The sequence below is a fragment of the Centropristis striata genome, chromosome 5 (assembly GCF_030273125.1).
Source record: "Centropristis striata isolate RG_2023a ecotype Rhode Island chromosome 5, C.striata_1.0, whole genome shotgun sequence".
In the NCBI taxonomy this organism is placed as follows: Eukaryota; Metazoa; Chordata; class Actinopteri; order Perciformes; family Serranidae; genus Centropristis; species Centropristis striata.
Window position 1 is genome coordinate 7,824,475 of NC_081521.1, and position 12,386 is coordinate 7,836,860.

At 37.8% G+C, this 12,386-nt stretch overlaps 1 protein-coding gene and 1 non-coding gene across 2 annotated transcripts in view; both read right to left on the minus strand.

Annotated features, from left to right (window-relative positions):
* top1b (DNA topoisomerase Ib) overlaps positions 1–12,386 on the minus strand; it is a 31,778-nt gene that overhangs the window by 11,342 nt on the left and 8,050 nt on the right. Inside the window, exons 7-15 of the mRNA XM_059334105.1 lie at positions 12,262–12,352; positions 11,200–11,285; positions 10,942–11,057; positions 10,273–10,394; positions 8,597–8,719; positions 8,196–8,383; positions 4,724–4,868; positions 3,447–3,590; positions 2,320–2,505 (exon numbers count right to left, since the gene is read on the minus strand). Of these exons, the coding sequence (XP_059190088.1) occupies positions 2,320–2,505; positions 3,447–3,590; positions 4,724–4,868; positions 8,196–8,383; positions 8,597–8,719; positions 10,273–10,394; positions 10,942–11,057; positions 11,200–11,285; positions 12,262–12,352 (1,201 nt within the window). The remainder of the gene's footprint in view (positions 1–2,319; positions 2,506–3,446; positions 3,591–4,723; positions 4,869–8,195; positions 8,384–8,596; positions 8,720–10,272; positions 10,395–10,941; positions 11,058–11,199; positions 11,286–12,261; positions 12,353–12,386) is intronic.
* LOC131972411 (U2 spliceosomal RNA) lies at positions 355–551 on the minus strand. The gene has a single exon (XR_009394469.1). It is a non-coding gene; the product is annotated as a U2 spliceosomal RNA (small nuclear RNA).

Sequence of the window (12,386 nt, forward strand, 5' to 3'; positions counted from 1 at the left end):
AACGTCATCTTGATACATTGCCGGTTAAGATAATTAATGCTGTCTCAGTCGCTAAAGTTATTGTTTATTAATTTATATGTGTCCGATGATGATGTACTATGTGCAACTATGCCATTCAGAAAGTTAAACGTTTCTTTATTGTGTTTACAGAGACCGAAAGGCCACTATTATCCGTTATTGTTATTTATAAATAACTGTTATTGTACTGTACTGTAAAATAAAAAATAAAAAATCACAGAACATATTTCCATGATGAATTATGCTCCGCTGCTTTTATGAAACTAAGTAGTGGCCAAATTCAGCCAGGATCAGTTAAATATTCAGGTTTAATCCACTTTGTGGCTTTTACTTGCTAAATGGTGGAGATTCAACCTTAAAGCATCTTCTTCCATTTTCAAAAATATGTGTCAGAGTGCTGATATTAAAGCCACATCCATGTCGTGAACTGGTTTTGAAATTGCGGCGCTGAATTTATTTATTTATTTATTTTTATGAAACTGATAACAACAGATACTACACTTGATCTTAGCCAAAAGGCTGAGAGCGGCGCTGAATTTAAGCAGGACGTCCAGTTACGCAATGACGCACAGCTGCACACTCTGAAGGCTGTCCCATTTGTGCGTTACACCAGTGAAAGGAAGGACTCTGGCCTCGCCTCAGGAGGACCCGACTCCGAAGGAAGGATCCTACCAAGGAAGGATCCTTGACTTTGGGATACAGCTAGTGTGTTTGACCCCGTCACCATGCCCGCCCATACTCTCGTTATTGCCACAGCAACAGCTTGCCTTGCCTTTTGAGATTCCTCACAAGAGTGATTTTTCTTTGTAAATGAAAAGCATAGCGCTAGAATTTAGTTTCATAGTTTTTCTTGTTAGCTGTTTTGTTTTCCTCCTATTGGAGTGATTTTCTGTTCTGTTCTGTTATTTTTTTTTATCTCCTTAGTCTCTCCTTCTGGTTTACGAAGCGTTTTGTAGTTTCTTTCCTTTTCCCTATCAGGTTTGGTCCCTCCCTTTTGGAGCACTTTTTGTTTGTGGGATTTTTTATTTTTGTTAGTCTTCCCCTTGTTAGATAAGATAGTATTCCCCGTTTCTCAGTTTAGGACTTATTAGTTTAGTTGATTAGTGTAGATAGACTTTTTCCTCCTTTGGAGTGATTTTTCTTTATTAGTACTTCAGCTTAGCTTCAGGACTTTTATAGCCCCTTTGTTTTTCACTCTGTGAGGATTACTCTTGCTGCCTTCTTGAATAAAGAGACTTTAAGTACACCCGCTCTGCGTCTGAGTCCTGCCTTGAGCCCGGCCTGACACATTTCAATCAACTCAATCTGTAATTTTCTGCTACTAGGGGTCCCTAGTCATCATCTTATCCCAGTTAGGATCCCTTCAGAGTAAATCATTGAGGAGGTCTTTACTGGGAGCTGAATTATCTGCAAATGGACTGAAATCAGTAAGGATAATGTAAGTACACCACTCAACAAAAATATATAACATGGGTGTACCGGTACTTGTTTTTTGATGCTTTAATGCTGAAAAGTTACATATTTAAAAAAAGTGTGTCTTAAAACACTAAATCTGAGGGACATTATCTTGCTGCATGGACACATAATTTCACTTATCTTAATTTTTTTCAATTAAGATTATTAAATCTAGAAATAAGCATTTTCAACACTTAAAAAAAGAAATGAACTCTTAAAACAAGATAAATTATGTAACACTTCTTCTTTTTATCTTTGTAAGAAACAAATAATTTGCAGTGCACTCTGCAGCTTTAATTTATCTTGTTTTAAGAGTTAATTTCTTATTTTAAGTGTTCAACATGCCCCTTTTTTGCAGTGTACCTTTAACACAAGTCTTCATTTCGCATTTCTGCCAGATGGGGGTGCTATAATATGTCTTATTTATGATGACAAGTGCAGGTGGTTAATTACAGGTTAATGTCTTTTACACCTCTATGGAGATGCAGCGGGGAAGTGTTGCCGGACGTGTTGAAGAACATGTATACAGAACATGTGCAGCCTGTGTCTGTGTGCATGTGTGTGTGTGTGTGCACACTCCAGTAATAGCAGGAAACAGACCACCCTCTGAGGCCGTGCTGACGGAAAGCTTTTAGTGCCTGATCACCTGTCTGTACAAACATCCTCCTCAGCACAGCAACTTCTTATCTCATTAACACTAAAGTCATATAAAAACACAGCCAACACCGCCCTCAGAAAACAGTATAAAATCACAGTTTTGTGCTTTTATCTATCTGCTGAACTCTTCTTTCTCCCTCCAGTTTTGTTTTTCTCCCTACATTCCTACGTGTCCCTTCCTGTTCCTACCCTCTTTTCCACTGGGATCTTGTTGTAGTAGCGTATGGAGTCCTTCCCCAAGAAGTCAAACTCCACCACGTATTCCTGGTCGTCCATCTTGGGGTACAGTTTGATGTGCTCCACCCGCAGCGAGCAGCAGCCGACTGTGTCCGCTGTCTCACCTTCTTCCTTTTCGTTACCCGCCCTCAGTGCAAGCTGCAGGGAGAAACATGATTCTTCTTTTAAATCACTCACTTTTATCGATTGGCCTTCTCTTAATTTCCTTTTATTATTGTTGTATGATTACCTTGTTGTGATTGGTGATTTTAAATTTTACATTATTTAAGTCCAACCTAATTTCTTCTTGTTGTTTTCTTTTGTTGTTGTCAGGAAATTGTATTTGATATGTTTTATTTGTGTTGTACAGCACATGACATGCATCGTAAATACTATCAAAACTTAAAAGTGTACTATTTTAATCAGGGTTTGTTCTCTTTACTTGGTTTACCTTCAGCAGGGGTGGCCAACTTAAATGCTGGAGGGGACCACAATTTTTCATGGACACTACCACAGGGCCACATATATAGGACCGTGCACTTAACCAGATATGATGAAACTGCAATTTTAAATATGTTTACAGTGCAGTAACTTAACATATTTCATGCTCAAATGCATGTTTAACAGTATACATAGGTATACAAAAGGCTTGAAGCAAACAAAAAAATAACCACTTACTGTGATTTTCAGTGCAAGAACAGCAGACCAACATTATTTGCAAGAAGTAATTTTGTGCATTTTTACACTGCACTTTTAAGATTTCATGCTCAAATGCATGTAGTTGTACTGAGGGCCACTTCAAGTGAGGGTGCGGGCCGTATGCGGCCCCCGGGCCTCCAGTTGCCCATCCCTGACCTACAGTATACCAGTATCTCTCCAAATGGGATGAAGGGAGCCCTAGTCTGCAGTAAAAATAAAACTGTAAGCTTCAGCATTTCATCTTGAGGGTGCAAAGGGGGACCTTACTCTTATGGTGCATTTCATTCTTCATCTAGTGCTTTTTTGATATGTATCACTGGTTAAAATGAATTTGTAATACATTTGTTTTTTCTGTATTTTATCATTAAAATTTTACTGAATTTTACTGAATTTCTCCTCACCTTGTCTATGAAATACAGTGCCACAGCTCTCTGCCTGATCCTCATCTCTTTAGACTTCCAGTCGTCTCTATACTGGGTACGGAGACGATCCACACATTTCTTCAGCCGTCGAGCAGTCTCATATTTCTGCCAGTCCTTCTCCCCCTGCACACACGCACACACACACACACACACACACACACACACACACACACACACACACACACACACACAGTTTATTCAACAGGGAACACACAGATGGAATAACTGATTACATATCTACATAAGGGCTGTTTCCACTACCACCCAATACCCAGAATGAGGCGGGTCTAACTCGCCGAAACGCCCCTAATTTGAATACGAGCCGTCGTGAGCAGACTTTTGTCGGGACTTTTTTTTGTCCCTGTGGAAGAGCAGGGTCTTTTTTTCTCCCCTGAAAAAAGCCTGGTTACTGATTGGATAGGACACTAAACAGGATGTGACGTAGTACTCTACATGACAACAACACGCGCCATTTGTAAAAGCCGGTGAAGCAGTGTTGCAAACTTAACGACTTTGTTGCTATATTTAGCGACTTTTCAGACCCCCTTAGCGACTATTTTTCAAGAAAGCGACCGGAGACAAATCCAGCGACTTTTTCTGGTGTTATTGGAGACTTTTGGAGACTCGTTCTTACTCTTCTTAACGAGCCTCCACCCGCGAAGAGTAAGAACGGGTTGAAGCGGCACAGTCCTCCTGCAGCAGTCTCTCCCAGTTACAGAGCCAGAGGGGAAGTTAGCGTCCAGTCTGTAAATTGCTAACAGGCCAACAGTTAGCTCTGTAGTAGTGTGTATGTGCTGCTGCTGCAAGAGGTGTTCACTTAGCGATCTCTGTTTGTTTACAACAAGCACCGGACACTCTGTGCACAGTTAGCGATGCCGGTTAATTCACAATCACTATGTTTATGATCAGCGGAGACGCTGTGCATAATTAGCCATGCTGCTTTGTTTGTATCAGGTGCTGACGTTGTGCACAGTTACCGAAGGCGGCCACAGTTGCGTCTCCCGTGTTTAATCCGTCACATGTGTGGTCACGGTCGAAACTGTCGCTAATAGATTCGAAAACCATACATCACCTCCAGAGTCTCTAAATCCCTCTGGGGCCTTTTTGTAATGGAGACACGCAGAGTGAGCGGACTTTTAAGAGGGCGTGGCCTGAGACTTACCCTGTGGCCACTTTTCCCCCTAAAGGAAACACGGCTATTACATGAATTATATCAGTATTAAGTGTTAAAGCTGAATGTCTAAGAGCACAGGTACCTTGATCCTGGAACTAGGGTTCAACATGATGTACTTGATGGAACCCTGGATGTTCTCCGTCCAAGACGCCAACCAAGTCACCTTGTTGTCAAAGCGAACCTCCTTCCATTTTGTCCCTGGGGGAGGTTTAGGGTGCTTTGAGTCCCTAAAGAAAAGAGGCAGGTTTACTTTAATTAGGGATGAAATGTGTTGACAGTTTGTCCTCTGCATATATTTAGCACAGCATGTCCCACTGGTGCAGTGTCCACTGAGACTAGTCTACCTGTGAGTTCATTAAGGTACAATCACTTACTAAAGAGCTGGATAAACCCACTTTCATAAAAGAGTTGGGATTTATAATAACCATTCAGCATATTTTACTTCAAGTAGACCGGGAGAGGACTTGACTTCTGCACCACCTCTTGGCTCTATTTCCAGGCTTGACAAAATCTAGTGCATGTCGAGAGACTTTGGCTAATCACAGGTCATTTTACAGAGAGGGCATTCCTATTGGCTGAGCTACAACTGCAGATGCATGTGCATGTCCTGTCTGAGAGTAAAAGCCTGATTCAATAGGGGAAATCCTGCAGAAAAACTTGCTACTCCAGCACAGCAGCTAACAATGCATACACTGCAAAGTACCCCAAAAAAAACAAGACGGACTTGAAAAAATGTGAGTATATCGCTGAAGCATTTCAGAAATCCCAGATGGAGAGAAAGTGTCAATAGTTTGGCCTTCTGCTAGCGTAGCAAGAGCAGACTAAACTAGGCAGTTGTCATAGAATAACTGCATCAGAATCACAGTCATGATAGATTGAAATTAATGACTACACTGCAAAAAAGGTGTGTCTAAAAACAAGATAAAAACACTAAATCTGAGGGAAATGATCTTGCTGCATGGACAGATAATTTCACTTGACAAGATTTCTTAAATTAAGATTTTAAATCTAGAAATAAGCATGTTGAACGCTTAAAGGAGGGCTTCCCAAAGTGTGGTGTGCGGACCCCCAGGGGGTGCACGGGCTGCTGCTAGGGGGTGCGTGAGATGAAAATTGTAATGGCGGCCTGATAATTACACAATTACATCCGCCCCCCACACACACACACAATGAAGACGTGTAAATAAACATTTCCTTTGTAAAATGTAAAATCAAAAACTGTAATATTAATTAATTAATAAATGCAGGCTATTCAAAATGCACTTCATCTTAAAATGAAGCGTAGAAGAAGTTATCTTCTTTCATTTTTCCAGCCTGTGTTACAATGACGGGGTTGTGTTTGTTAGCTCCACGCTCATTTAAACTTGCTGCAATTTTTGTTCAACGCGACTCAAATATTATAACATTTTCCCACCTTATGTGCTTTCTGCCTCTGACCCTGAGCCTGTCATCATCCTCTTTGCTTTTAAAAGTGGAAGCTTGCACATAACTTTGTTGCATTATATTGAAACTGTGTTTCAGATGAATTCAAATGAGAGAGCGCATTCTTGTGATCGGGATTATTTTATTAAACATGCCGCCTTTAATATGGCTATAAAAAAGCTTGTTGCATTTTTTTTTTTTTGATGGTGTGGGGGATTGGGGGTGCGTCAGCCCGGTTGGGACATAGAAGGGGGTGCACGGCTAAAAAACTTTGGGAACCGCTGGCTTAAAATAAGAAATTAACTCTTAAAAGAAGATAGGAGTAATTTCGGCTGTGGGAAAAAAACTCCTTGCAGTGTAGTACTTGTACAGGTTACTGTGAAAGTGTGTGTATAAATCCATGACCTTCTGTTTGGAGAAGCCTAAGACGGACCTGAAGGAAGAGGTTTGCATTTTCCCCCCAGAAAACTGCCTACCCCAGCTTTTATGGGCCAGTCTAAATTTAAACACTGTACTGTAAACACTAGAGTTATGAGACAATAGTGTACAGAGAATTATCACTGTAAAACAGCCATTATGTGGGGGCTGACATGTACTCCCTGGGTCATGTTATTGTTTGAACACACAGCGTACTCTGACAGGAAGACTACCTTTGACACAGTGCTGCTCAGCATGTGTGTGAGTGCATGTCAGAGACACATCTGTCATACTGTACATACCACATGCAGAATGTGCATTTCTGTGCGTGTGATGGCAACTGAATGTTACAAATTAGTCTTCCCAGAAACACACTCTATTATGGCCCCTGGGGCATGGAGTTAAAGACATGAAAAGAAAATTATTCCCTCTGTGTACAAACAAAATCCAGCAAAATAACAAGACTGCAGTTAGAAGATGGAAGGAAAGATAATGGAAAAAGGAGAAAAATTAGGTTTAACAGGGATTTTCAAGGTAGAAGAAACAAATATGTCTGTATGTGTCCTTTAGACAGACTAAAACCTTCCAGAATTACGCACTTAATACATAATATTATATGTAGAAGTGGGTTATTATAATTCACATACTTTCCCACAATGTACTGTCATATGACCTCATCTCCAATGGATTGACAGGGCCATCTTGTGGTAAAAACTCAGAACTAAACATTTTATTAACATCAGTGTTGTGTGTTCTTCCTAATGCTGGGCTTACACCAACAGATTTCCCCGGCCCCAGACTAAAAGCTGAAAGTCTTTAGTGAATCTCTGAGTTTTACTGGAGTCACGGTGCTCCGTCATCTCCATGGTTAGTTTAAGGTAGTAATCTGCTCTGTTTCATATCAGTCTTTTCCTAGTCTTGGTTTGGATCATATCAAACAGGTTTGATCATATCAAACAGGTTTGATATGATCTCAAGTCTCAGTGATGTAACACAATCATCAACCAATAGATGAGCCGGGAAAGGTCCCCGGTTCAGACTGGTTCCAGACCGACCAGTAAAACCAGTTCCACAGGAAAAAGGAACATCACAATAATGTTAGTAAGCTCATTCCTAAATAAAAAATATAGTGATGTCATATATTTAGATGTTTCTTAGTAAAGAGAACAGTAAGGAGACCCAGTTAAAATGTATAAATAAATGTTTACGTAAATAAGTAATAAATAATCGATGATTAATATATGATTAACTAAATGAAAGTTGATAACTTTCAATTATTCAATCAAATAAATTATAATTAAATAGGACAAAAATGTATATCATGAGTTAATTTCTAAATGTTCCTTTCCTTTATTCTTCCTTGTATCTATTTTTACTGTAAAATAGTCAACTTTTCATGTCAGAAAAACAGAAACCCTTTTTCGTAAGTTTTTAAGAGCATGATGGGAAAACAATGCATGGTAGGAAAAAATGCTAAAAGAATCTAGTTGTAGTCTTGTAAATGGTTTCCCTGCAAGATTCACAGTCTGTCTATAATCTCAGTGTGAGACTAAAAACTCTAAACACTTGTCTGTAGATGTGAGCAGGTGTGAGGTGATAGTTTTCTGGGAGTCTTTTCTTTTCAAAGTCTTCTGATGTATAGGTAGCATTAGCATTCAAAAACTAAACTAAAATGTTAAGTTTCATGGGAGTTAGGTTGGTGATAGATTACCCACTTGCTACAGTTAATAATGATGTCTTCAGGTCTGATGCGTCGTTTCAGCATGCCCATCTTTGGATGATCGCCTCGTCCTCGAAACAGGCCTGGCGGCTCGATGCGGAAGTTTCCGATCCTCTCCTTGTGGTTGTCCATGATGCAGAAACCGTATTCCTGGAGGATTCTCTCATTTTCCTCTTTGATTTTCTAGAAAATGTTAAAACATTTTTAAAAAAAAGGATAACTTAATGGTAAAATTTATGTTTTCAGGGTTGGGGGAGTCTGCACAAATCAGATTTCCCTTTATTGTCATTGCACAGATTAACAAGTACTAGGACAACAAAATTAGCCATCAACCCGTCCAAACGTATACTTTAAACACACATAATATGACAGAGGGAGACAGAGATGAAGGCCTACCAGTTTCTCCTCTTTTGACATCTGTTTCCTAGCTTCTGATTGGGCCTTGAAGAACTCACTCATCTCACTGAAGTTGCACTTGTTCAGGTCGGTGATCTTTGACTTCTCCTCTGATGTCATTTCCTTAAATGCAAAAGAAGACATTTTAAGCATACATGAGGTTAAATACTTGAACTACACACGCTCTGTAGATTCTCGCTGTGTCCAAATTCCACACTGCAAAAAAAAGGGGTCTAAAAACAAGATAAAAACACTAAATCTGAGGGAAATGGTCTTGCTGCATGGACAGATAATTTCACTTGACAAGATTTCTCAAATTAAGATTATTAAATCTAGAAATAAACATGTTGCATGCTTAAAAAAAAAAGCAATTAACCCTAAATTAAAGCCACAAGCAGCGATGAACTGGCCCGAGCAGAGTGACCTGACAATTATTTGTTTCTTACCAAGATAAAAAAAACTTTGGATGTAGAAGTGTTAAATAATTTATCTTATTTTAAGAGTTAATTTCTTATTTTAAGCGTTCAACATGCTTATTTCTAGATTTAATTATCTTAATTTAAGAAATCTTGTCAAGTGAAATTATCTGTCCATGCAGCAAGATCATTTCCCTCAGATTTAGTGTTTTTATCTTGTTTTAGACACACCTTTTTTGCAGTGCATACTAAAATGCTTTATTAGAAACCGAGGCAGCTCTGTAATGAGACAGAGAATGAGTTTGGCTTCGGTTCGCATTTTCCAACACCCGAAATTACTCCTACGTGATGAAAAAACTAAAACTCAAGAGGTTCATCATGCATGCTGTCAGAGACTGGAGAGTCGGTGGAGCTCTGGCTGAGGTTGGCACTGGTTACCATGGTTACGCGTCTCCAGTCTGCAAAGCAGCTCTCAGGAAGAGACGGAGTAACAGCTAAGAGCGTCCAAAAATAAAAACATACAACTGTTTATTTACATAAAAAAGTCTGTTAAAAGATAATCGGAAAATTGTTTTTTGCATCTTAGATGACATTTTGGACGCAGCCTTGGATAGTGATAGTGTACAGTCCTCATCCATATGTGCACGTCATAATCTGATCCAGTTTATTGCATTATTGTTATTGCACCGCCTACATTACTGTAAGACTTCCCTGACTAACATGTTCCCACACATTGACCCCTTGTGTGACAGATGCAAAATGCTTCCTGCTACTCTACATCATATGTTCTGGGGTTGTCCTGAATTGGACCGATTCTGGTCATCTTTCTTTGATTTATCAAATCAAATCAACTTTATTTATTGAGCCCTTTAAAACAGCAATAGCTGATACAAAGCACTCTACATGGAAGGACAGACCAACAATAAAAACAGAGAATAATAAAAACAAATAAAACAGAGCGAGTCTGAAGAGGGATGGTCAAGGTAGAAGAAACAAATATGTATGTATGTGTCTTTTTGACAGACTAATACCTTCCAGGATAACACACATAATACATTATATTATATGTATTAACCCTCTAGAGTCCATGAAACCACCTGCACATTACTTCTTCATGATGTGAAAACATAAAAATGAAGCAACATTGAGCCTTGCCATCAGCTTCCCTCTAAAGTTCTGGCTTGAAACTCCATGCCAGATTTTTTTTTTTTTGATATATTCATACATGTAAATATACATTGTATAACTTAATCTCCTCACCTTCCTCCAGTCCTTAAAAAAGTTCTTCCTGAAAATGTCCTTGGTGGTGTATTCATGCTCCAACATCTTGGCAAAAAATGTAGCGACCTCCTCAGCAGGAGCGTTAAGTTTCATCGGCTTACCTACAAATACAGAAACATCACACTGTAGTCTTCAGCAAGATAAAAATTATTAATAATTATAATAATACCTATGTATGTTTTTTAGATTAGATTAGATTAGATTTTATTAATCCCACAGCGGGGAAATTTCTTTGTTACAGCCGACCACAAAAATTGCACACAAAATAATTTCCCTTTTAGATAAAGATAAAAAAAAAAAAAAAAAAAGAGAATGAGTATGTTTGTTCCAACTCCATTCTTTGTCCCTGAAGCCGGCATCATAAACGTCCTTTAACCGACCCTCCTAATAGGCCTTTTTATATTTTATTTTTATATTTTCATATGCAGAAAACAGATTTAAGTGTCACAGTAGCAAAGCACTGGTAAAAATAAATAAATTTAAAAAAAGATAAAAACATAAACAATCTAATAGAAAAAGACATTAAACAATATACAATATACTTTATACAACTTAGTGCAAATTAAGTGAAGAATGTGCAGAGTGCAAAATATATGCAAAATGTGCAGGGAAAAAAAAGAAAGGTGGTGTTTACACAGGCAGACTCACCATCATAGTAAAATTTGACTTTGTCAGGCATTGGATCATACGGAGGTGCAAACACTGGACCTTTATGCTCTAGAAAGCGCCATTTGGAGCCATCGGTAGATCTTTCCTCCTCCCACCTAATTACCACAAGCAACAAGAAAAAAACAACCCATGAGAGAAAAGACAAACCTCCTTCTCAGTAGCTGTTTATATCAGCTATCGTTCCTTGTTGTGTAATTTCCTGAGGAAAAGAACAATTTGTTCTTAATGTTATCTCACCATTTCCACTTCTGCTCCTCTTCTTTTTTAGGTTTCTTTCCCTCTGTTGCCCTTTTGTCTTTTGTCTTCTTTTTGGGCTTGATGTCCTAAAATGAGTGGAAAAAAACAGAATAACTCTGGAGAACACAAACAGCACACACTGCAAAAAAGGTGTATCTAAAAACAAGATAAAAACACTAAATCTGAGGGAAATTATTTTGCTGCATGGACAAATAATTTCACTTGACAAGATTTTGTAAATTAAGATGATTAAATAAAGCATTTTGAACACTTAAAATAAGAAATTAACTCTTAAAAGAAGATAAATTATCTAACACTTCTAAATCTAAAGTTTTTTTTTAATCTTGGTAAGAAAAAGATATTGGCACTGTTGATTTCACGTTTAAGATTGCCATTTTATAAAAAATTTTACTGTATAAATTAAAGGTTTTTCCATCAAAAGAAACGCTGTTTAGCCATATAATTGAGAAGAAAATACTTTATAAATGAAAACGCATAAATTAAAAATTGTACCATTAAATATTACAGTATATTTTTGTTAGAGATATGATGTTTAGTACATTTAACAGTGAGAAAAAATATTTTTTACAAAAGATAAATGCAAAAATTACAGTGGTGGCTTGTATATATATTACATTAAATACATATTACAGTGTATTTTACAGTACAAAAGATACTGTTTTGGCTGATATATACATTTATGGTGTTTCATTGTTACTGAAACTGAATTAACTCATTTATCATTTTACGGTATTTTACTGTCATGGTTTAGCAGTTAACAACAAAATTACCTAACACTTCTAAATCTGAAGTTTTTTTTATCTTGGTAAGAAACACGTTTTTTATCTTGTTTTAAGTTAATTTTTATTTTAAGCATTCAACATGCTTATTTCTAGATTTAACAATGTTAATTTAAGAACTCTTGTCAAGGTAAATTATCTGTCCATGCAGCAAGATCATTTCCCTCAGATTTAGTGTTTTTATCTTGTTTTTAGACACACCTTTTTTTCAATGCACTGACATATATTCATCCAAAATAATGATGAGAAAAACAAAATGAACCTCGTCCTCCTCATCCTCTTCGTACTCGTGTTTCCTCTTCTTGGCTTTTTTGTCGTGCTCTGTCTTGACTTTTTTGGGCTTGTATTCATATCTGTAAACAAATATACTGAAAGTCTAACTGTGTC